The 25,396-nt window shown below is 38.5% G+C and overlaps 1 protein-coding gene across 1 annotated transcript in view; it reads right to left on the minus strand.

Annotated features, from left to right (window-relative positions):
• Nucleotides 1-324: 324 nt before the first annotated feature.
• The window catches only part of pcdh11 (protocadherin 11), a 157,893-nt gene continuing 132,821 nt past the window's right edge, over nt 325-25,396 (minus strand). The window contains exon 7 of the mRNA XM_004545516.5: nt 325-4,711. Within this exon, the coding sequence (XP_004545573.1) occupies nt 4,257-4,711 (455 nt within the window). The 3' untranslated portion in view covers nt 325-4,256. The remainder of the gene's footprint in view (nt 4,712-25,396) is intronic.

The following is a 25,396-nucleotide window of genomic DNA, read 5'->3' on the forward strand; positions in this document are numbered from 1 at the left end:
CTTGTTGCATTGAAATTTAGGTGATTTTGCTTTTTTAGGCGACACCTTGACAGTGCAGTTTAAATTTAGGTGAATCAGCTTCTCAGACAGCATGCTGAGGTGTGAACTCTTTACATTATTTCCTCAGAAGTGCTAATTTGCAGAAGTGAAAAAAAAAGGTGACATGTCACTTCCCATTTGATCGATCGTCTATCATTAGCTTGTATTTGTCATAATTGGAATATGATGACAGTATGCTCTCACGTTGCTTCGCTGATACACCACTGCTCTTAGAAAACCTTATCAAACAATAATTAACAGTGAAGGACAAACATGATCCATTAATTCTTCAAGGACTCAATATTTAATGGCTCAAGTAAAATTCAATGACAGGAAAAATCATTTCACCATGTAAGTTAATTTTTTTCATAGATTTATGTGGGATATCTTACAAAGGCATAACAACACAGACTGTATAGCTTTAACTAAGAAATACAGATTCGCTGGCAAGCACTGAAGCCTTCTCTCAACGCAAACTTGACCTGACTCACTGATGACTAATTTACAAGCATATACTTAAGTCTTATATCGTATTTTGATATAGTTTTTTACAAGATACATTAGTGTACATAAAATACTCTGGCAATGTACATGCCAGTATACACACCCACCCACGCATACATGCAAGGAAATACACGCTCTCTCATTTACACACATACAACATCACTTGTTAACACTTTCAAACACACCCTCATTGATATTATGTATCAATTTACATTACAACTGAGATTGTCATCTCCTCAGTTCTCACTTTTTTCCCTTTTGCAGTTTTTATGAACAAAGTGATTTATAGCATTGAAGTAGGCTTTAGTATTTACCATGTGTGTCTTTCCAGTTTGTGACCCTTATTACTAGTTCTTAGGGGTACTGCTATGTACAGCTTAAATTCCGGTTTACCTGACAGTATAGATGTATAGATAGATTTGTGTGCACGTAGGCGTAAGTGGTATGCACACGTCACAAGGATTGACCATGTACACGGTGTAACATTGGTTTGTTCCATAAGACAGACAAACGTGTAAAGCAGTAAACATCAATACTGACATCAATTCTAATGACTGATGCATGAACCACGTAGTCAAGTGTCAAAAGGCCTTGTGGAAGTTCAAACAGTTCATGCAGTTTATGACACAGCTTGACATGTTAATCATGAAACACATTTCGAATAGAAATAGTCTTAAAATAAAAAGGAATCCTCATCTTTATGTATAGCGTCGTCTCTACATCTATTGCTAGGGCGTAAGAAATTTAAAAAACTCAAAAGTAATAGTGAGAGCAGAATCATGCAAAGTCGACATTTAGTCTTTCCATTTGATGTTTTTTAACGGATGAAAATTTTTGACACAGAGAGAGTACTTACTTAAAAAAAAACAGGACATTCATATGGTATGCACTTTGTTCTGAAAATAAATAAAACACCACTTTGACCCGTGAGAGGACATAAGATATAACAAAATGAATGCGGCCACACAACAATAATAAAAGAAAATCATATTTTTGCAAAAAGCAACATCCTGCTGGTGTACATTCATGCAGTTGCTATAGTATTCCCTCTAAAAGTAGTATTTCATGTAGTCTTTAATGGATCTGCTGCAATATTACAGTACATAGGAGTTATGTAGGCAGAGTAAGTCAAAACACAGGGTACAGTTAGTATTGTGCTCACGTTGCATGTGTGACTGGGCAGTGTATTTTAAACAATCACATTTTTATTATAGTGTAATAGTGTGTTAACTCATACATGTTCTCTTAGATACACTCTTTTCATGATATGAGAACAGTACAGATTACCATATTTAGAAACAAGCTGACATTACCTATACTGATTGAATTAATTAATGGGTACATTTCTTAAAAACCTAATTCTTATTTTGGAAAAATGTTACTAAGAATTTTTTTTTACCCTTCACATAGCTGTAGACAGAACTTGAAAAGACTTTTAATGATTTTGAGACAGGTTTTGGATTAGACATTGTGATGGCAGATATGAAGTGCTGGATCTGTATTTGGCAGAGATAATATTCCAATTTTCAGTGACATCATGATGTATGTTCCTTTTGATATGTGCTCCTTTTGATTAAAAATGCATTGTTCATATCATTGTGTGATGCCCGCCCCCCCTTCCGCACTCCTACACCAACACCAGTGGAATCATATGAAATGAAAATGATAGAGAAAAGAAAATGAAAGTATTAGTAAATAGGTCGAAATTGGATTCCCAAACAGGGCAATTTCCATCAGTGTATGTTTATAGGAGGATTTAACTTTTGAATTTGATTCATTTTCATAATTGACTAAGGTGAAATTGAATTGCCCCTTCTTTTTTTATTTTTAGTCCTTGACGCCGTTCCTTTAAGTGATCGTTTCACAAAGTCTCTGATAAATCCCCTTTATAAGGATAAGAGCTCTGATCTGAGAGAATAGGTGTGGCAACTAATAGCATACTAACACAATTTGCCTTGCACCCTCCCTTGAGAATACCGTGTTGCATTATAGATTTAGGCCTGTTCCCAATTTGCAAGGTGGTACTACAAAATTAATCACATGAATCACATACCTGATGATGTAGACACCTGGCTTGGATGTTACAGGCAAGAAAAATGGATATCAGCAAAGTCACTTATTGCTGTAGCAATAGATTATACTGCACCCAATCTGTTACAGCAGGAAGTTAGTCTGAAGTAGTTATTATCATCAGTACAATTTGCACACACCGGCAGTGATGTAGTGTGTTTATCGAACCTTGTGAGCGACAGCCTGCAGGGAGGGCCTTTCAAATAGTACCGATGCCTATTCTTATGATAACTGCCAAAATAACATTAACATCAATAATTCAGCTAGACTCAAAGCCCTGAAGAAATTTTTGCTCCCTGGTCTATTATTCCAGTGTCAACACATTGTAAAAACTGATAATAGAAACTTTGCAGTGTAACTTAGTGAAATGAAAACAGAGTAGTAATTAATAGCAGGAACACAGGTGTTAAAATACAGTGGGAATAAAGGAAGTGTTAAGCTGCTTTTGCTGTGTTATTGTCACCTTTACACTTCGTCTGCACACGTAGAGCATGTTTTAGGAAAAGCAATAGATTTAATCCAAACCTCCAAACCACAATGAGGGTCACTACAGAGATCACACATCAAAGTAATTAGACTGAGAATTTCATAATTGGCTCCAGAGCTGTTACCATTTGAATGTTTCTCAGCAGCAAAATGAGAGAAATAGAAACAAAAAGGAAGAAAACAGAGACGACATTTCCAAAGCGCATCTGTCTGCTCCTTTCAAGGCTAAGCTACTGCGACAATGCTAAGTGTGAACATTTTCTTAATAGAGTTGGCAGGCATAGAGCAATCACCACATATGAAAAAAACAAAACAAAAAACGTATGTGTATGTGCAACGCTTTGTGTTTGTGGGTTTTTTTATGCATTGGTCCAGGGTGAGAATGTAGAATTGTAGAATTGTAGAATGCAAAAGAATGCAAAAGACGAAGATGCAGCACTGTCTACTATTGGCCCAGTTATGCTTTGTAGACATTTTTTATCCTTCTGAAGCCCCTTGACCAAAATAGTCTTCTAAAACATGTCCAGACAAGACAAAAGAAACATATTCCTCCACCAAAAAGGTTTGTGCCATGTGCTTTACAAAGCAATACTTCACTAGAACATCAACAGAAAAAAAAACCAAAAAAAAAAAAAAACCATCCACTCAAGAGTTTGTAATTAGCATTTAGCCCAATTTAGCTCACATAACACAAAGTACTGCATTTGCTTTTGCTTCTGTGCAGGGAAATTGTCTTTTGGAATGCACTTACACAAAACTAAACCCAAGGAGCTGAAGGTGTACACTGGCCTTTTTTATCGCTAAGCAAACTTCACCAAACAGAAAGCAAGATTATCCTTTTTTTGTGATGGATCTACTTTGGCATATAACCATTTATTTATTATACATGTGTCTTCTATGTTAAGACTTGCTTGCTCCTTCCTCGCTTGTCAGACTGGTTTCACATGATTTCTTTTTTTAACATCATCATAATTATCTCCAATCCATTCTCAGATATCTTAATTAGTGAAACTGAGCTTGAGCTGGTCATTGAGCTGGTCAAGTTATTCCAATTATGCATACCCCACAAATACGCATACATACTAATCTAATAGTTGTAGGCCATCTTTGGATGGAGTCACGTGTATGCTAAGCCAATGAAGATCCGTGTTTTACTATTACAACTGGTTCTCATGTAAGAAAGAGCTGCCGCCCCCACCAGTCTGCTGCCCGGGAGAGGAGAAGCTTGCCAGGGGAATGACCTTGATGGGGTCCTCCTTCTTACTGCAGTGTCTATCCAGGGTGTTGTAGAACTGTGGACGATTGATCCCTTTGTCCAGTTCATCTTTTTTGGGCACAGACCTGCCCAACGTATGGCGGCCATCCATGACCCCCATGCTGCCCATGTTAGCTTTTATTCCCCGGGCACAGCTCTGCTGGAAACCAAAAGAGGGGAGGGCAGCAGTGATGGCAGTAGTGGTAGGGGTGGAGATGGGGCTGTTGCTGCCAGGACCCTGGAACTGGGCCAGGGCTGGGGGCATCCAGCAGCTGTCAGAGTGGCCTAGTATTAGACACTCCTGGGTACAGGTCTCAGAGGCCTCAGCCAAGGCTTTCTGCAGGTTTACCTCGATGGCTGTAAAAAAGCAGACAAAGAAAGAAGGGGAAAAAAACAAAACAAAGTTAAAACAACAGGTCAGAACATACAGAGAACTGGAAAACAACAATTTTACTGTGGTGATGTAAAAGGGCTGAATGAACTCGTGAATCATAATGCAAATAAAAGAAAGTTGTCCACTTATCAATGGTTGACCCAGAAAATGTCAGCCTTTTAGTGAAATGAAAGTCAGTGATAAATGTTTCATTTCATCTTGTAATGAGAAAAACACCAGCAGAGCATTTAATTTCCATTGGTATTCCCATGACTCTGTCTGTTTACCTACAATATGCACTGAATTCCCTGTAGCTTAATTAGTTAGAAAAAAATGTCTTGCTGTTTGTGTCTTGGATTGGCTTTACTGTATTCAATTTTTAATGAACATCTTAACAAAATACTGTTTATTTTAATCACTGTCAATGTGCCACTCCTTAGACTCCTTTGATCTTTTAGAATCCAAAATAAATCTGGTCAAATAAGCTGTGAAAAAGATACGAATCATTCCAGAATCTTATTCAGGTAAAATTCATGCTCGTTGGGCCAAGAATTAGGCTGCACGCTTGGAAAAATTAGGGGGAAAAAAACAAAAAATCTGAAAACTCAATGAAGAGGCAAAATGGGCAAGGCTAAGCACTCAGACTATCTCATCTTATTATCCCAGAACTGACATCACATGTGGAATGAGTCTGGGATGAGACCTCAGCATTGAGCCTCTGCAATAAAGTCTGTCATGCCAGATAATTAGAATGTAAAACAGTATGCACCAAGGCAACCAGAAGCCTGCAGTGTTATGGTTCCTAGGCCATGCAAAGGCAAGAGGGGTCCTCATTCAGACATCACATCTCTCCTCTAGGCCTCAGCTTCAAGCTGTCATGCAGAAATTATTTAGTGTATTTGCATAAGTAAGAATGCTTTAAATAATTAAGGCGTCTTAGACCCTAGTACGCTGGAAAGACTATTTCTTCCACACGCAATTCTACATAGTCTATGTGAGTCTCTTTCCCAGACATTTTCCTATCACCTTGTTTATTGTTTTATGGCTTTTTATGAATGAAAATGAATATCGTGATTACCGTCTAGTAGTAATACGAATTGTCTTGATTGCTGCGTAACGGCACGGCGAACATGCTTTGTATATCGTTGCTACCCTACACTGAATACCACGACGTCAACTTTAATTATAAGAGTAGCTACTGAAAATGAATCACCTGGTATAAATTGTAAGGATATATTTGAAGTATCCACGTGGAGTCAAATCTGTCCTCTCCATATTGAACTGAAGCCGTGAAGCGGGAGTGTATAAATCCCCTGGGCGGTAAATGTGTCACCTTTCAAAGGGTCACTAACTTAATTAAGGGAAAAATGGATGCTGCTTTCTCATTCTCTGAGCTAGGACAATGGGGCCAAGCCAAGTCTCGGCCGTGCGCTGATTCAATCTTTCTCCAAGTGTTTTCTCCTGTTGGTAATGCCTTTTTAGGTTGCTGATGTTTTTGATTAGGTAATGTAATTAGCATAAATGCCCTATTACCCACCCAGACACACAGAAAATGTTGCCTTGTCCTCAATATTTTTCCTTCCTCCTCAGATTCTATTTAAAGGTGACGCTTTTACAAATGAAAGGTACGTTTTCCCTCTATGACTTTAGACAGACTGAACTCATCGCATTTCTATGTCAACAGCCTTCAATGCCTACAAATTTTATATGAAATATTTACCGACCCGCCTCTCTCAACGACATGGGCTCGTACTATTTTCTATTCCGGTGGGGTAGTTTGGATAGGCAGCGGCGGCGGGTTCGGGAGGGTGGGCACACGGTATGAGTGATGTCGCTGACAGCTCTTGCTGCCTTCGTCAGCTAGAGGTATGCCGCAGCCTGCTTGTGATGCCGCTGTCTTTTGTATTCAGGGGGAACAATTGTACCCCACGGAGCTTTTGGGAGAAATCACACATCACTGATGCCACAGATCCCCTGATGCTGTGAACATACTTTTCTACATTCCCTTCAAGGAAATTTGAATGGCAGACAAGTGGGGATAATAGCAAACAATGAGTTGTAATAGAAGTGAGATCAGACGTAGTGTTCTCGTTTAAGATGATTTATTTTTACTGAGTAGCATGCGTTTGAAAAATAACTCTGATAACTGTTTATTCTGTTAATTTAACATTTAATAAAAGCAATTACTGTAAATAATTGTTTCCTTCCCAAATTAAATACTGTTTGCTTTATGGCCTGTTTGATGGTCTAGGTGATCTATTCTGCATTTTTAGACAGTGTGTCACACTTTCGGGAATATGCATACCAGCCGTACCTTTCAGCATTCTTGTTCTGCAACATCAACACATCCTGTGGCCAGCCACAGATCGAAAACTGCTGCATTCACCTTCAGCTGACCTTCCATTTGGTGTGGTCAAACATTTACAGCTTGTATAAATATTGAACAAGTGTAAGAGAAAGGTGTGAGGATGCTGGATGGTGTGTAAACCATTCCCAAAATGTTTTTCTGGGTGCTGAATGAAAATATAGAACAAATAACATCCCGCAATTTGACTTTAAACCAGGTGGGGTTGATATAATGCAAATGCCTCTCACTAATGGGAGTACTTGCAATCTTTTAATTAAAAATATAATGGGGTTGAAGACAATGCCTGGAATGTGTGCAGCATTTTACAACTTGGTCCAATAACTTTACACAACTTTGTGAGGTATACTATGTTTGCTCAGACTTTTAAGTTGTGTAATTTATGTTTTTTTTAGCTGAAAAAAATAACATCAGCACTGATATCACATGAAGATGTTTTTCACTCTGCTTGGTCCAGTACACCAACAAAAGCAATTAAAAGCTGCATAAACCCATTTTGGAGGCAGACATAACAAAGTGTCTAACTGTGTTATAGCATACAGATGGTCATCTTGTTTTTTACAGCCTCTGTTAAAAGACATTTTATATTATTCTAGTCATCTGGGGTTCAGGTGACACGCTGATAATAATCTTCCTTTAAGTGTAGTTTTAATCTTATCCCAGGAAACAAATTCATGTTCTCTTAGCCATCCAGGCTATTCCCACATCACTTTTCTATGTCAGTTCATACCACATAATGCTTGGCTAACGGCTAGTTTGGCATATGCTCTCATAAAAAATGAGCAGCCAACTCACATTTTGCCATTTTTATGTAATGAATAGAACAGCTTCTGCTAACTCTTAAATTACTGTGGGCAAATCCTTTCTGTTGGCACGTAACCAGCATTAGTTATTTTCACTGGACCAGCTGACCAGTCAGAGTGTGCTTATTCGTTAATCATTACTTTCATTTTTTTGCTTAATGATGTTGTTTGGCAAACTCAAATAAATTGGTAATTTCACAACTGCCTGTCGCCCACTCTGCAATCCAAGAGCCTAGAAGAATTCAGGCAGCCCTCTTGAACTTACACTCACGCACTACAGCTGGTGACACAGGATGCCATTTAAGTTGATGAGGGCTTAGTGCTTCGGATTGCATTCAGATTCACTTAATTTTTTTTCATGACCATAAACTTCATCAGAACATGCATGTTCTAACAGGCAGAAACACAAATGGACACACACATACATAGCTAGGATCAATTTAAGCAGCTTATTGGGCCTTTTCAGTACAATAGCATGAGATATTTAACATGACAGTTGATGATATTTACCGACAAAGCTTGTTACATCTTGATGAGCTTCACATTAAGGTCTGCACACATATCACGATTCAAGTCATTATTTCAGCATGCACAAACTCATTATTGCTAATTAAAAGGATAATTGCATGCATCTAGGACATTAAATTCTTCCAACAGCCATCAAGAAGGTGGACTAGGCCCGTGACTCATCCTACAGAGTTAATTGGTTCAGTCTTTGCAAATCTTTTGCAAGAAACTTGCATGCATCTATGCATCAAACACATTTACTCTCAAATGAAAGCCATATTATATATTTTTGAATTAATGCATGTGTCATTTAGTAAAATTATTTTTAACAGAAAGACTATAGAAGTTATTTATAGTACAAAACTTTATTAATGTAGAAAAATTCATAAAAATTATTTAATATAAACACATCTTTCTCCACCTCAAACAATCTGATTATTAGATGGTGATGTATGGATGCTCATAGCACTATTTCACACTCCAGGCCTGTACTGCATTGACTGAGGATCTTATTTTCAACAAGCTGCTGTGCCGTGTTGTTGTGCTTTTTATCAAATATACATAAATCCTCAAAAAAACTGTTAAATTGTTATCCAACCCATCTATATTCTTGGTTCATTTATACCACACCTTTAAGCTAAGCTTTTAAATTACCATGATGCACAAAACAGCCCCCGGGCTCACAGTCTTCCACTAATATTTTATTGCTTTTAAAAGCACAAATCACTACCTGGCCACAATTTTCAGATATTTCAGAAAAAAAAGCTTAAGGTCACACTTTCAGGAGCCAAAATTTCAAAGTATATAAGAACATATTAATTTGCACCATGTGTTTAGGATCTGTCTGTCTTGCTGCACAGTTGCAGTTTTCTCCATTTTCAACATCTCTGCCCTTCCATATAATAGAGTTGAATACGATTCCATCCTAAACGTGTAAAAGATATTGCCAGTGTTATATTTATAGTCAAAAAATGCCCCTGTAGCTATGGATTTGCTGATACTAATTTAACCTCACTGACATTTCATTTTTCATCTGCATTTATGTAGAGTTACAACAGCTTCAGTCAATTTGACACCAACAGGAATAACAGTGCCAAAAGATGCAAGAGCCTTTTAAAATGAAGTCTGCGACTTTTATCAAAAGTTATCAAACCAGGTAACACAGTTATCAAGAGTGCAGACTGAGTGTTATTATACATTATATGTTCTTGTTTGTTAGATAGGAAATGAGAAAGAAACTGGGAAAAGAAAAGAAACAAGATACACTCTGTACAAGCACGTGTCTTGTCTCTGGAGGGAGACCAACACACAGAAATAGAAGAATATGAAAGATTATTTCAAACAAATAGAATCTCAGTAGAAATAATTGGGTTTGTAATTACTAAGACTTTATCACTTCACTCGGCCTTATGCCCACTCCAAATGTACAATCTGGATAAGCAAATGGATGGTCATTAATAATAATAGCGCTATTAAAACCCCTTGGTGTTGCACTGAAAAGAGGGATGCCATTACTTTCATCGCAGCTCTGGCAATCGTCATTTGAAGGAGAGACAACTGTCTAATTTTCACAGCATCACAAAAACAAGACGGCATTTCAACATCCTCCTTCCTTTCTCAGGGCTTACATTTTTGATGCTCGTCTTATAGTTTGATGATGTCTACTGATGTGTGAACTCCTGTTGTACTCAAAAGCTTTAAGCTGAGACGGATTTCTGAAGAGATGGAAATGATATGACAACATCTGTGACTTCACTGGAAAGGGCCAACATTTATCTGAATCAGTCTGAAAATGAACTTTGTAAGCTTCAAATGCTGTTTGATTTTTTTCTACTTTTATCAGGAGGAGATACATTAAAATCCCTGATGAAGATGACATTGTTAAGCATTTTCTACACTAAAAATTTTGATTTCCAAAATTCATGCACCAAAATGGTGAAAATATTTTGACCAATAAAACGATCCAAATATTACAATAACGTGTTTTTTACAGGGATCCATCACAAAGAGAATAAAGAACGTTTAGCGGAGCTAGAGTTTAGCAAGAAGTTAGCTTGCTAGTTTCCCTCTAAAGATGACATATCACAATGTGACTGAAGTATTTCTGAAAAAAAACAAACACACAGCAGTGCAATAGCTTTGGGCATAGAAAAGACAGAAGGCTAAGTAGCACTGAGGTTTAGAGTGTTAATGAAGTCGAGCTACCTGACGCATAATAACCTGCCATGTGGTGGCTAGCTACAGTGCTATGATTATGCTAATACAAACGCATGAGTACAAGGAAAATATAGAGCTCAAGATTAGCCCATCCACAACATGAGGTTAGTAATTAACACGTTGGACTGTGGTTTGAATTACTTGCTATCACAAAGTCTTGATTCTTAATGTCCTCCTCACATGTTAGTTGGCCCAAAAGTTTAAATATTTTATATCTGGGACATGCCGAGGGTTTTCTCTGGCAAGTTTGACCACTGATTGATTACTTTGGGCCCCCCAAAGGCCCATGTTTTGGAAATAGGGCTGATACATCATTATTTCATGAACTGATAAACAGACTGTCCTTGCAGCCAAAGGGATGGCTGTAGAAGTAATTAAAGCATTCCTTTGTGGCAGTAGAAAAATGACGTGTTTGAACTTGAGAGTTTGTCCAAATTAACTCTGAAGAGGCTCTCCAATCCAGCTACTTCTGTCGTGTAAAAAAAAGCTATGCTGAGGTAAACAGTTTGTAGGGGCCTCTTTGGAATTAATTTTAACATGGATTTATGGTATTATGTTAAAACACACGTTGGGATTAGCACCTGCCTTGTTTGGTCATCCTCAACAGGCATTAGAACCCCTGAGAACTTTTACTTGTGTGACAAGCTCAGTGTGGATTTTTCCACTGAAATACATTATTTAGGGCAATTCTCTGTTGCAAACGATACAAAGCCAGATATAAGAAGTGGCAGAGTAATAGTTGCCCCTTTTTACTTCTTAAAACAAATAGTGCCAGATGTAATGAATGGCCTTTTTTGTAAAGGAGACAATGTGATGCAGATAAGAAGGGAGCAAGGTTGTCCATATATACTCTAGACTAATTACTTTTGATGCATTTACGGAGACATTCCTGACAACGGTGAGTCTCTGAGCCACATACGTATTTATCAGCACTTGTGGGACCTATACAGTTCCTCGCCTGTAATCCATCTAGCCTTGTCTTCTCTCGACCCTTTTTGCTTTCCTAGTGTTTGACCCATTGTAACTGAAAGTAATTGCAGGCAGAAAACAACATCTAATGATTACTTTATCTGGGAGTCTGAGAGAGAGTGAAAAGTCACAGACAGGTACTTTCAACAAAAGGAGGAGGCCTTTTTGTTCCCGACACACAATTTCAGACAACAAAGAATATTATTGACTTGCCAGAGATTAGAACACCAAAACAAATAACAAAGCACAGAGAGAGGACAAAGTGCACAAAGAGAGAAAGGATCTCTTGAACAACCAAGTGCCAAACACTTGCTTCTTTCTTTTTGTTGCCATTGATTAAAAGTATGTTGTAGGTAGAAACACCCATTTCTCCCACTGAGAACGTACAAAACAGAGAGAATGTACAGACTTAATTTAATGCAAATTCCTTTATCTACAAGTCACCTTTGTTGTGAAGAACAAGAAAAACCCTCAAATTTTCTATTTCGCCCAGCATAAAGCGTTTGCTAAAAAAGCAAGCCCCGACATCAACAACCACGACTGTGTGATTTCCATCAACAGAGAGCACAGTCGGGAAGGTAGAACACAGAAACAGTTTTCTTTCACTTGACTTTTTGTGTGTGACATTGGTTGATTACATCTCCTTCATTATGTCTGGACCACTATTGGGCCTTCCCACCCGAGGACAAGATGCCGGTGTCACCATCAACACAATCAGGCCTGGCCAAATACTCAGCATGGGCCAGATAGATGAGAGGTGCAAACACCATAACAATCTGCAATCAGCGCTCATCAACACAATGACACACAGAGGTGGAGGCACAGAGTTTCTATGGGGGGTAGAAACACAAGACATGTTGATGTAGGTACACACACACACACTCTGATGCTTTCATTTGAAAATCTTCTACAAGGGTAGCAATTCATTTTATTTTTATTTTTTTTGTAAACCTGTATGCTGCGAAGGCACTGGATGAAAGTGCAGATATACTGTACAGGTGTGCTGTTACCAACAAAAAAGCAATACATAAATGTATATTTATAAGACTAAAAAAATTGGATCTACCTTAAAATTCATTGCTCGTGGATGAATGTCTGAACATTTCCATATTGTGGAGATAATTTGAGAACTGGGAAATGGAAATAAAGCGTGTAAAATGAAAAGGAAGTAAAAAAAACATTACTGGAGAATTAAGACAGAAAGAAAAACAGGCTGATTAAGTGGGACATAACAAAGCACTCTGATATTTGCAAAAAGATTGGATTGTTCCAGCAGGAATACTATCTAAACAATCATGATTTTTAGGAAATGACTTTGATCTAAAAATGAAAATGCCACTCATAACACTCTTAGCTTTCGTTTTAAAATCAAATCGGAAGCTGATTTGAAGCATAAGCAGGTCCTCAGAATCAAATCTATTATGTAAGAACTGGATATTTTCTGAAAATAGCTAATAACTATGAGACCCCTGATTCACATGATGGAAAAAACAAAACAAAAAAACGACTAGACAGACAAACTGTACAGCAGCCACCGACGTGCTACCTCCTGTGTCGTGTAACAAGCAAATTCATCACACTGACCCATTGCCCCCAATTATTATGGAAAACAAGAATGAATCAAATTAACATTGAAGAAGCTCTCCAGTCCAGTAGCTGTCTGTATAGCCGATGGATTCAACGACAGGAGAAGAGAGGGTAATAAACAAGGTTCCACTGTATATGCTATATATCTTGCAGTCATTGATGATTAGCTCTGTTTTCCCTTAGCCATACATTACGGTTATTGCCTTCATGGCCGAGCAGATAGGAAGCGGATACAAAGACATTGTGAAGCCCATCTTTCAACTGATAACTGGCAGGCTGAAAACCACTCAGCACCACGGGCTGCATGTTTTCAGTGTTTGAGTAATCTGGACATGCTGAAAATTGTAATCTCTTATATGACAAAGGTGAGAGGAGGACCTGATGTTTTTGTTGTGCTCTGCCAGGATGTCAGTTTATTGTACAGTGAGGTATTTTTGAGGGGAAATCATTCACTCTGTTATCAAAAATGAGTCTCTCTTCAGGAGTCAGCAGCCAAAGTCCTGGTGTTTTGTCCTAATAGGCAATACTGAAAATGTGTAATCTGTTTAAGGTGTCAGTATCAGAGGCAGACACTCATGCTGCCCTTTTCTCCTGCCTTTTCACTCTCCAGCTTTAAAATATTTTGCAGACAGCTTAGGCATGAATGGAGGCTGTATACAGCGTTAGCGACAGTCATTAGTGATGAGCAAACTTGCATTTGCAATATCAGTGTGTATGGTAGCATGGTAACGGTTTTAATATGAAGGGCAGACTCTCCCCAAATCCCCCTGAGCATGTACACTTTAAAGGTTTTCCTTTTCCGAAGCACCACAGACCCTCCTCCGGGGACAACTATTAATTTTTCACTGGAACCTCCCCTGAATAATGAATTCTGTCCTATTTATACGCTGTGATAAGTCCACTGAATGTCTAAAAAGGGGTTATCGTGAAAAGGGTAAGGCTTTCAGAGAAAGACCTGTTCCTGCTTAACATGTTTAATTCATCCGCATCGCCATGTTCTTGAAAGCAGGAGAAAAGTCATATAATGTATCACTGGCAAACATGAAAGCAGACACAAACGGCACATTCAATAAATCACGGCTTTACTTTTACTGTTTTGATGTTGACTGTCACAATCCTCCACCCAAACACCAGTCGCTGAAAGTTCAGATATATGCTTTTTACTCCTCCAGGCCCTGGCTGACAGATATGCTCTCACTAAAATCACAGAGGTACTCAGTGGCTTGTGTTAATGTTTCTGTCACAACGCACTTTATTTGGGGTGTGCTGAGTGCAGACATTGTCAACTAACGCTCACAACAGAGAGAGCGACAGCCACAGATAGACATGCAGAGGGGCAGAGCGCGTGGAAAATGGCAGTTGCTGAAACATAAGCAAAAGAGGTATAAAGTTAAGTCCATAAATAATTCAATAAAAACTAGAACATGACTTCAAAATCTGAACAAAAAGAACAACCTAAAATACTTTTGATACTTAAAATAACTGTTTCTGCCGTGACTTTATTACTCCAGGATAGAAAAATGCTTAATTTTGTTGCAAAACTATTCATTACAGTCTCACTGTAACTATAGCACATAATAACAGTGTACAGTTGGAGTCAACATTTAGCAGTGTGCAAAAGTCTTGAGCTATCCTTTCTTTATATCTCGCTTTCAAGGAGCCAGGCTTTGTTGTGTTTTCTTTAACTGTTCTTATGCAATAGTTCTCCAGATGGATGCTTTTTCACTTATTCTGACATTCAGCAGAGATGGACACGTCAGGCTGCTCTGCAAGCTAAGTTAACTAAGATAACATCAAAGTAAACAGAAACAATAATATGATGCTATTACAATATAATGTTACAGATAAGCAGCATTTCACTTTTTAGCATTGCATTTAATTGATGTTATCAGCTCACCACAGACTTGCTTTAATTCTCATTTTCCTCTTTACTTTTTCCTTTTTTCACTCCTAGCAGGGTAATGATGCCAATCCTTTTCATTGATTGGCATCACTTGTAATGGGAGTGAGTGCAGTCAGGTGGGGCCCCCTTATGGAGAAATTTTGGTTTAGCAGTGGCAGCACACGGGCAATCCATTGCCAGCCTGTGGGGAGCTTCAGACTGCCTGTCTACCTGCAGAGAACGTCTGTTGCCTGATGGGGGCAGAGAGAAAAATATGTGGTACCACAGGTTTGTGGGCTACTTGTACTTGTGCTGTTGGTGGTCCATCAACCAGTCACGGAGAAGAGTGAAGTTACATAATTTCAAAAAGCTGTACTTTTCATATTGTATTTGGTTTTTTGTCTCTGATGTTTTTGTGCTTCTCTGCCGTCACTTCCTTTCTGTCCCACATGCAAATGTCAACCAATCAGCATTCAACTGACGCATAGTGTCATCCTTGTTGAGCACTGTGCATTTGGGGTTTTAGTGGACTGCAGGGGATCACATTAGTGGTGATAGATTATAGGCCTTCTGTAGGCAAATATCTCCACAAATGGATACAACTGCAATAGTATAACTTAGAATCAGACAGTTCAGGTCTCTCTGACTTTCATTACAAACTTTGCACATTGCCACTGCTAAAGTTTAAGGTTTGTGAGCCCTTGGAGGCTTCCAACTGGCCGGAGACTCTAGGAAGATGCGTGCCTTACTTGATGGCACGTGGCGCCTCTGGGAACACTACCAATCTATGAATTGCCCTCCACATTACTGTAAGCAGACAGAGAATGAAACAAAAGTCAGAAAGCAATGTCCTCCAAGAAGCCTTGAGAACTGTTCCTGAAGACTTCTTAAAGAAATTATAAGAAAGTGTGCCTAAGAGAATTCGGGCTGTCAGGAATAAAGGTGATCACACTAGATATTGACTTTAAAGCTCTTTAGAGTAGTACAGGCCCTATGCCTTATGTAAAGTAGGTTCACTGATTGTATTCTGTCTGCAATGATGAAGGCAGTCCTCCAGTGGCTACAGCTTTCCACAGAGGAGAAGACAGTTAACAGTTACGTGACTCCTTTGCGCTACAGACTGCCAACATCCCATTGACCTCACTGTCTTTTATATTGTTTAGTCCTGTGTGCTAACTTGAAGATATTAACACGCCACACCTTTGATTTTTCATTCACTCAGGACACCATCCTCTTTGTATTAAAAAATGTCCATAAAGAGGGTAGAAAAAGTGGTAATGCAAGCTGTATCTGCTATATCGTTTATATGTGTTAGCACACTTAAAGAATTAGATTGAAAGTACAGGTAGTTTGCCGCAGAAAGTCAAAAGTCTTGGATGTCACTAACATGTCCGTATGTTTATGGAATTATTAAAGTAATTGCCAGCAACCCCCGGCTCATCGATACAATCACCCCGGCTACACTGACATCACTATAGCCAGCTCTATTTGGGGCTTTATTCTAAGATACTGTGTCTGCTTGTGGGCATGCACATATCTGTGCATGTGTGAGAGCGAAACAGAAACAGGCTCTCTCTTTGTAATTCAGTGTGTGAAGGCACCAATACCTATCTCTATGATAATTTCCTATTCACTATGAGCAAAGACAGCAACACTGATACAATTCATTTCCCCTTTATTAACTGGTGCGGAAATGTTGGACCCAGCAGAAGTGACTTCTGAAGTCTTTCGGGGCTGTAGGGTGGTCGAGTTTGTTTTACGGCTGGGAAGAGAAAGCTGCTCATACAGGGTGGCTGATCTTAGGGGTCCAGCATACATAATAGTGTATCTGCCAGACAGAATTTTAGTCTTCACTGAACATTTAGTGGCCTCTCGAATCTACATGATACCTTGAGCGAAAGTGTATCAGTTCCAAAAGTACACATGCTTTTTCAAAAGAAAAAAAAATTAAACTGCCCAGTTGTCTCTATAAATCTTTCACAAAGTTTCGGTATCATTTGTGGTGTTTACATTCCCTGGTTAAGTTTCATGTGTGACATCCAGAGGCAAGTCCAGTCAATCACAGTGACATTCAATTCACTAGAATTGATGACTTGCCATTTTTATCTAGCGCTGATGTCCTTTTTATTTGTCTTCATCCCTGACTTGTCCTCTCTCCACTCTGACATTGCTAATTATTTCAAACTATCAGGTAGACAGCTTCAATTTCAATTAAATCTCATCTTCTCTGTTGACCTTGGAGTGGAAAACAGGGTTGCACTCGCAGCCCTGAATAGTTCCTCTGGAAGTTATGGGTGTCATTTAAGATTTAAATTCAATTTGAGCTTGACTTCAGTGAACACACAGTGAGACAGAAGTGTGGTCAGTATATGTATTCCAGTAACACACTTAATGTGATAATCGAGAGGGACCCAATTAAAGCTTCAAGGCATAACTGGCTACTCCAACACACCCTGGGGCAGCTAGCAAGGACAGATTTACAGCCATACGCTGCTAATCTAGCTGTCTAGTAAGGGGTATGAATCTTAATACACCGATGTTAAGATGACATACATGACATGGTAGTTTATGCTCACAGTATTAACAAGAATGTAAATGTAGGTTTACCAACAGAACGGTCACTTGCATCAAACTCATACTAACTGAAATATATACAGTATATATGTATTATTGAAAAGAAATGTAATTAATTTTAAAAAAAATCTGCAAAAATAGCTACATGCAGTTGTAGAGCCTGCTGAGAAAAAAGAAAGAAATGAAAAACAGAGACTAAACAGAGGGCACCATGTATGTAAGAAAAACAATTACGTGATATTGACAGCTAGTGCAATCAAACGCTCCCCTGCCAGACTCAATGAGGTGCCAATCAACTGAGTGTCTCTGTGTCGTGTTATTGCTGCTACTGCTGCCTTTCATTTTAGAGTCAGAGGAGATTCTGGCGTAGTGAATCATCAGTCGATACCTCAGAGCTGACGGTTAATGCTGATTGATGACACTCAATCCCTTAAACCAACTCCCCAGCATACCCGGCTCTCATCTGTAATAAACAGTAAGGCTAACAGTAATAATAATAATAATAATAATAATCAAGTAGTATTGAGATAAAAGTATAGACATAGTGATATAAGTCTTGTTTTAATTAATACTGTGCCCAACTACCATCCTCCCCCCCATTTTAATGACTTTATTGCTGCTTTTTTCCCAGAAATGGGTTCCTCTGCAAATATTTACAAAAGGTCATCCATGATTAATTCAAGCTATAATTATAAAGATTATTAAAACAAAAGACGGAACACCGGGTGCTTTCTCCACATTGTCCAATGAAATACTGTGAATTCAAATGCCATCAAAAGAATGGCATTAGCCAACACAATGTGCAGACGCTGAAGAACAACTTAGTACACACATGCAATTAAAGTGATTCTATCAAATGTGACATTTCTATCATCATAACACTCTACCTTGCACTCCTTTTGCCTTCACCTGTGGTGACTTGCTCATGACTAGAATAATAGAACAAGACCACTCCTCGACAGAGAAAAAGATAATTTCTATCTAATGTGAATTTGTGTGAAACATGACGATAGGAGCCTGTAATAGGCACTTTCTAACCCAGAAATGTCAAGCAGAAGGAGGAACATTGCAACAAAACATAGGTATGAAATGGAATTGGTCAGGACTGTCACCCCTAGAAAGAACATAAAGTGATTCTCTCACTGTTCTACGGTCTTTGTCTCTACTCTGTCTGTCTCGATTTCGTGCTATTTGCGCTTCTCTGCCTTCTTCTTGCTGTTTATTGTCGGGACAATTTCAGGTAGTCTGATTTATTAAATCACGCTTTGGAAAAGGCAACTTCCCGTGCTCGTCTGGATACAGTCTAAAAATATATTGTACGCTCAACCTCATCCAAACATGATCTATAGTTAGGACCAATTCTTGCATTTCTTTCTTTCAGTTCTCTCCAACGCTGACTTTTTGTGGTACCTTTCAGTCAATTTACTAATTTGCAAGCATGTCACCCAAATAATGTCTAATTTGAAATTCAGTATGGAAATGTATTCACACTTATTATTTTACCATTTACCAAAAGTTTGTTTCTTTAAGAAGCAAAAGGAATACACAGCATTCTATAATATTGTTAGAGATTAAAACAAGCTGCCTGCACAGTGCTTTGAGACTGCAAGTGATGTGGGCTCGCATCCCCTTGATTCCAGTTGCCCTTTCATTCATATGTGCTTATAAAGAGCAAGGTTGCCCAATTATCATTTAAAGTGGTTAACATGCCCCAGCTGACATTTCTTTCCATTTTCATCAAAACTATTATTCATTGTCATTATCAAACATGTTGAGAGCCCTCGTTGGAGTTGGCTGGCTATATTGCACATCTTCGCTTCAAGTACCGGTAAACAAACCTAAAGCTGGCAAACCCGAGTGGCAATATGGGAAATAATCATTAAGAAGCAGCTTCCTTGAAGCCCTGACCCGTCAAAAACAATTATCAAGGATTCAAATGCTATAAGAATGTGAATCACAAAAATGTTCCGTTTCTGACACCTTCTCTCCCTCCACTCTTCATTCCGTCTGCACTTTGCAGCAAACACAACAAAGAACTGTAAACTGTACTGGCAGAAGAAGAAAGGATATTAATTTTTCAACCTGGAAACTGTAAACTGAAAATACCTGTGAAGTGGATAATTCTGTCTGGGGGAGACATGTATTTTCCCCTTCCTTGTGTCAACACAACTTCTTTTGAGGTGTGCAGCGATGTCTGTATGGACCTGATAAGTCTCTTATTTTCAGCAAAGAGTAATTTGCAAAATGCAGATGGCTGTACACAGACTCTCCACATTGTTAATTAAATCATTCTGCCTTTGATGTTTTCTCAGGTTTTAATGGGAAAATAACAAAATTAAATAGGATGCTGTCTTCCCTTCTAGTGAAAAGAATGATCCATGGATGCTACATCAATTATTGAAGCTGAAATACTGTAAATAAATTAAATTAACCATAAATAAACAAGCATGACTTCCTAGTGAAAGCCCAGTATTGTTTTTCTTTAAACCTGTCAAGACACTGGTATGTGAAGGCCAGCATATATTATTCACAGCTATTTGCAAATCATACCTGTTGCCAAATGATCACGGACACTACGTTAAAGGAATAACAATACGTGGGTCTAATTCAAATGAAACATTGTATTTCGATGTAACCATATTATTTGAAATCTATGCAGGAGATTAATCAAAAAAGGACAAACTAAAAAATAAAAACATTAAAAAAAGAGGTCGCCAAGTAGACGGGGTGGTTTGGCGCCTTATGATTATGATTATATTCATCAGAATCCACCTTTCAGCATTTTACAATCTCCTACAACCTGTCTCTTAATTTGATCAATAAAGATGAGTTTCTCTCCTTAATGAAATCTGCACTCAATCACAAGTTTGTCAGCGAAAAGGTCAAGCAATAAAAGGAGATTTTGTTTGCAGAGGGGGAAAAAAAGGCACTGCCTAATTAGTTTACTCTGCTCAAAATGGGACAGCTAAACAGCAGTCTTTCGGAAAAGTATGATGCAATCCATTTTATTTAGTCAATAGCTTCCTGGGCCACAAATATGCTGGGAGTATTACATGGCGACCTTTGCACTAATCAATCCTCTAACGCTTTGTGTCTAAAGAGTAAAGTCTGCAAATAAGGCAGAGCGAGTGTGTTTTCCAAGCAGGGTCAAGCTGATAGCACAATACAGCCCCTAAGGTGTTGATGGCAGGCTGATTATCTGAGCGGTTAGTGTTTTTACTCTGACCTCTAATTACTTCCAAGGCTAGTCTTTGAAAAAGCAATTATGAGCTGGGCCAAACTCTACATCTCACTTTAATGGTTCAATAATGTTAGAATTTATTTGTTCTAATTTGCAAAATGTCAGCAATAAGCAGACCAAAAAACCAAATAATTAAAAAAAAATCACTTTCATTTTTCCTCTACAGTGTGCCACAGGGTCCATGTTCCATTAAAAATCAAATGTTTCTTTTAGAGTCTAACCTAGTATTAATTAAATTTAGTCATCGCGTTTGGATCTGAAATGTGTACAACTGCAATCAAACATTCACACAACATGCATCCATATGACAAAAAAAGAAAAATAAATGTAATTTGTTATTCGCTAATATGCAGATGGTTTAATATTTGGCTTAATGACTAACCCTGTATTTGTAAAATATAAAGTTAGTAAAACACTTATATTAAGCACAATATGGGATGCATGGAAGCATCCAAGGAAGTCTCTCTGCATTTAACTGCCAGAAGAGGGCATACGCTGTAGTCTCCCTCAGTGAGTCATTTCAATGTCTTGCTGTGTTAAGAAGTTACTTGAGACCCTTAATGCCGCTGCTAAGCCCTCTGATGTGCTATATGATCTGGTGCCTGTGTTGCAGAGTGATACCAACAATGCATGCTTACAAGATGCATCTATGTAACACTGCACAAGGCAACGAAATAGACATAAATTCTCTCTGGGATCAAGAAATGTGCAGTTGCTGTTGTTTGTGTTTTTTAGTTGTGCTCAAACAGAAAAAGTGTACACATAAAAAGAACAGATTACATTGCATGTTGCATGATTATTTTGTGTAAATTGCGTTCACCGTGTAGCTTATCCACCCACTTCAATCTTCAAGTTCAAAGGCAAGTGCTGCGGGTAAGGTTAGATTATTATAAGCGATCTTGTAATATTATGAAGGTATGAGGCACCTGCCTAAATGATATGTCCTGCTCCTGTCTAGCCACAGTTGTCCAAAGGCAACTTGACAGCATGGCCCCACAGACAGGCCCAAGATTAATGATTTGTGACAGCTTCAACGAGCCAGGATATGAACAGTCATCCTGCAGCCATTACATAAGTACAAACAGCTGTTGTTTCGGCAGAGGCTGTGATTTCTTACTGTAGCTGCTCCACATAGAACTGTGGCGGGAGAAGGGACCCCTGTCACATACAAATAGGCTGAACAATATTGTGGGGCAGCAGGGTTTACGGAGCAAGTGGCTGCATCACTGGTTGCAATTTCAATAGAGCAGGACTTTTCGATGTAGTCATTCTTCCTCTGGTCCCAAAATACTGAGACTGAGATATCTGAGGCATATGTGAAAAGAAGTAATTCGCTTTATACTGATGGCTTTGAGCATTCATGCCAATTCCTGTTGTGCAATTATAACAGACTCAGTTATGTTTGGCGCTAATTCTCCTGCTCAGGCTATGTTGTGATTAGCATAGGCATGAATGGAGCTAGACTAAACCTAGTCGGAGAATATAGTGAAAGGCCTGCGATTATATACAACATTATTTCTTTTCTGTTTCATTCTGAGAACATTGCCTTGTTCTGTAACAATAGGATTGAGATAGTCCCATTGTAATGAAAGCCTATTTTCAAACCTAGTGAATGTATGCAACATGACGAACCACTTTGTTTTAGAAGACAAAAGAGAGACTTGGCCTTGGCATATGCTTTCTGATACAGTCTGCTTGCTATTTCTAACTCTTTTCTTTCTAGATCACCCTAAAGGGGCATGCGGAGGAGCTTTGACTAGATGAAAACAGTTTAGAGTTTGCTTTGCACGGAAGGCCAGGTTGAATCCTTTTGAATGACCATCTAATCTGGTTTGTTAAACCACCAGTAATCATGAGCTGTTATTCAGCTATTATATTACAGAAAAATAAAATTTTTCTTTAACAAAATGTTCTGTTGCTACATTGTAATGATACATTATTATACATCTTAATTTACTTTTTCCAGGAAGGCTACACATTCTAGAAAAAATTGTGTTTAAAAAAAGGCACCACATTCACCTTTTATACAGTTCTACATCATATTTGCAAAATGTCATTGCATGTCTGCATGCACTGTCCTTGCTTAGGATTCAGCAGATGGAACCATGGGATGGAGGTTATCAGCCATCCCATTCCCCTCTGGACGGTAATTCGTTGTCGACAATGTGCTATGGACCCTAAAGGCCTGCCATCTGCTTACTTTTGCTCCTTCCAAAGGTGAGAAATTTCAAACTCCCACCTGGTTGATGTTTTAGCCATCAGGCCACCTCATGACTAGTGCCAATTACATGTCATGTAATAAATATGATACTTGTTTTCAATAAAGTAACTCTGGAATGTAAGTTGACAGAATACTATTTGCCCTTAAAATCTCTGTGTATTCTGATTGGTACAAGTATTTATTTCCTCTTTTTGAGGTTTTCTGAAAATTCAAAACCTATAAAAGGAACTAAACACACGCACTCCATTAACAATGACCCCCCTTCCCCCAATATAATACTAACAAGAATTCTAAGTTGGGGTTTTTTGCCTCCTTTTTGAGTTAACTCTTGATCTAAGCAGAAAACAGAGCAGTGACTTAACAGATACACTGTGTCCCAAGGGTGTCTTTATACTTAAATATTGAGCTCTTATCCTAAGCTTCCTGCATAACACTCTATACATCATCAAATTGATCCAATAAGGAAGATTTAAGCCTTAGCTCCGATACAGATCTCTCATTCTAAGGTCAGTTACTGGGAGCCAAAGGTCACGGGTCACCTGCCTCCTCACACCTGCCCTTGATGTATCCCCAGCAAAACTCCCTGAGGATCCAAGTGATTCCTATTCTGCTGATGAGTTAAATCTGCTTGAGCCACAGAAATCCACAGGATTTCCATTGGCCTTGTCTGCTGCTGTGTAGGACAGCAATCGTACTTCTTAGCTACATCAATCAATAACTACACAACATGGGCACAGCATGTTGCTGCTGATGCACGACGTTCTAAGTTTGTCCAGCAAACCAAAGTTAATCCTGCAAAAACTCAAGGTAATTCATCATCAGATGGATTATACTGGGAAACTTTGACTCTGCATAGACACATAAATTCCTCAGGAGGCATAATCTTTTTACACTAAATCACTCATTCCCTTGATGCATAGATAGAGGGAGTGGTGAACTGTGAAACCATACAGTATGATGCAGGGTTGCTAAGTATAGTGCATGCAGCCCATAGAAGTTGTGGACAGAAGGTATCCCCTGGGCGCTCAGAGAAATGCTATGTATGAAATGGAGCGGCAAACTTCCTCTTTTTTGAAATGAGGCATTATGTATGCATCTGAGGATGTTTGTTAAAAACCCTTGTCTGCTGTCAGGCTTCACCTCCTTTCCTAAGCTCATAGAAGGAAACGTAAGCTGTTTACAAATGCAGTATGACAGGATGGATACTGCTAACTTAAGTTTTGATGTCAAAACCTGTTACTGACATTTAACAAGAAGAAAAAGCAAGTCAGAGCCTGAAAAAAATCCAACTGACATGTGGATGAAAATAATGCTTAAATCTGGAAGTGCTACGATGTATTTGTTCAGAGTAAACAAAGCTTGTGCTAAGTTGTGATCCCATACTATTTTTATTTAGTGATATAAGCTTCTAATTATTTAGTGGAATGGAAATAATTATCTCTAGAGAATAATAATGACTTATATTAGAAATAATAAGATTGTCTTTATGTGTGGGCAGACTGTATGTTACACTTTAGAGTCCTGCTATAATTCGTTGCCACAAATACCACTGTTTCTTTATGTTTTTTATCCACCTATAGCAGAATGTATACAGGAAAAATATTGAGTTTGGTGAGAAAGACTTTGGGCTGTTTTGAGTTCAACTGGGAATAGATTTTTTTCAAGGGCAGTGTGCAATCATGGAGCTGTGTTATTCCCTATGATTGCCAGACCACTGGCAAAATGTGCAAACACACACACACACATGCACATACACACACACACACATAGATGTGCACATAGCATCACTGTGTGAAAATGTGACTTCAAAACATCAACAAAATATTCAGAGGGAAGATCAGAGTGCAGAGACATCACACATCCAAGTCCAGGTGATATTACCATTTTTGTGCATCATTCTGCTCTTCTCTATGGCCCAACAGTTGTGGCCCATGCACTATGGATTAGCTAAATCTGTTGTCAAGGCAACATGATAGATAAAAAAACAACAACAACAACAACAACAACAACAAAACAAAATTAAGAGGCTTTTACAGCTAAAAAAAACTTCTCGATATGAAGCTCAGAAAAAGAGGTCACTGTAAAATCAAACAGAGAGTGGAGACAGATTAATAGATTCAGTGTGTTGTTTCAAAATGAAATAGAGCAATACAATTTTGAGGAATCAGAAACATTTTGATACAAGCTAGCATACAACATTAATTTGACTGTCCCATGCAAAAACAAACACAGGTGTACTTACTGTAAAATTCAGGATTTATGCTTTGCACTGGAGTGAACTGTGCTCATTGATAAAGCTCCAT

The sequence above is a fragment of the Maylandia zebra genome, linkage group LG2, assembly GCF_041146795.1.
Source record: "Maylandia zebra isolate NMK-2024a linkage group LG2, Mzebra_GT3a, whole genome shotgun sequence".
NCBI classification, from domain to species: domain Eukaryota; kingdom Metazoa; phylum Chordata; class Actinopteri; order Cichliformes; family Cichlidae; genus Maylandia; species Maylandia zebra.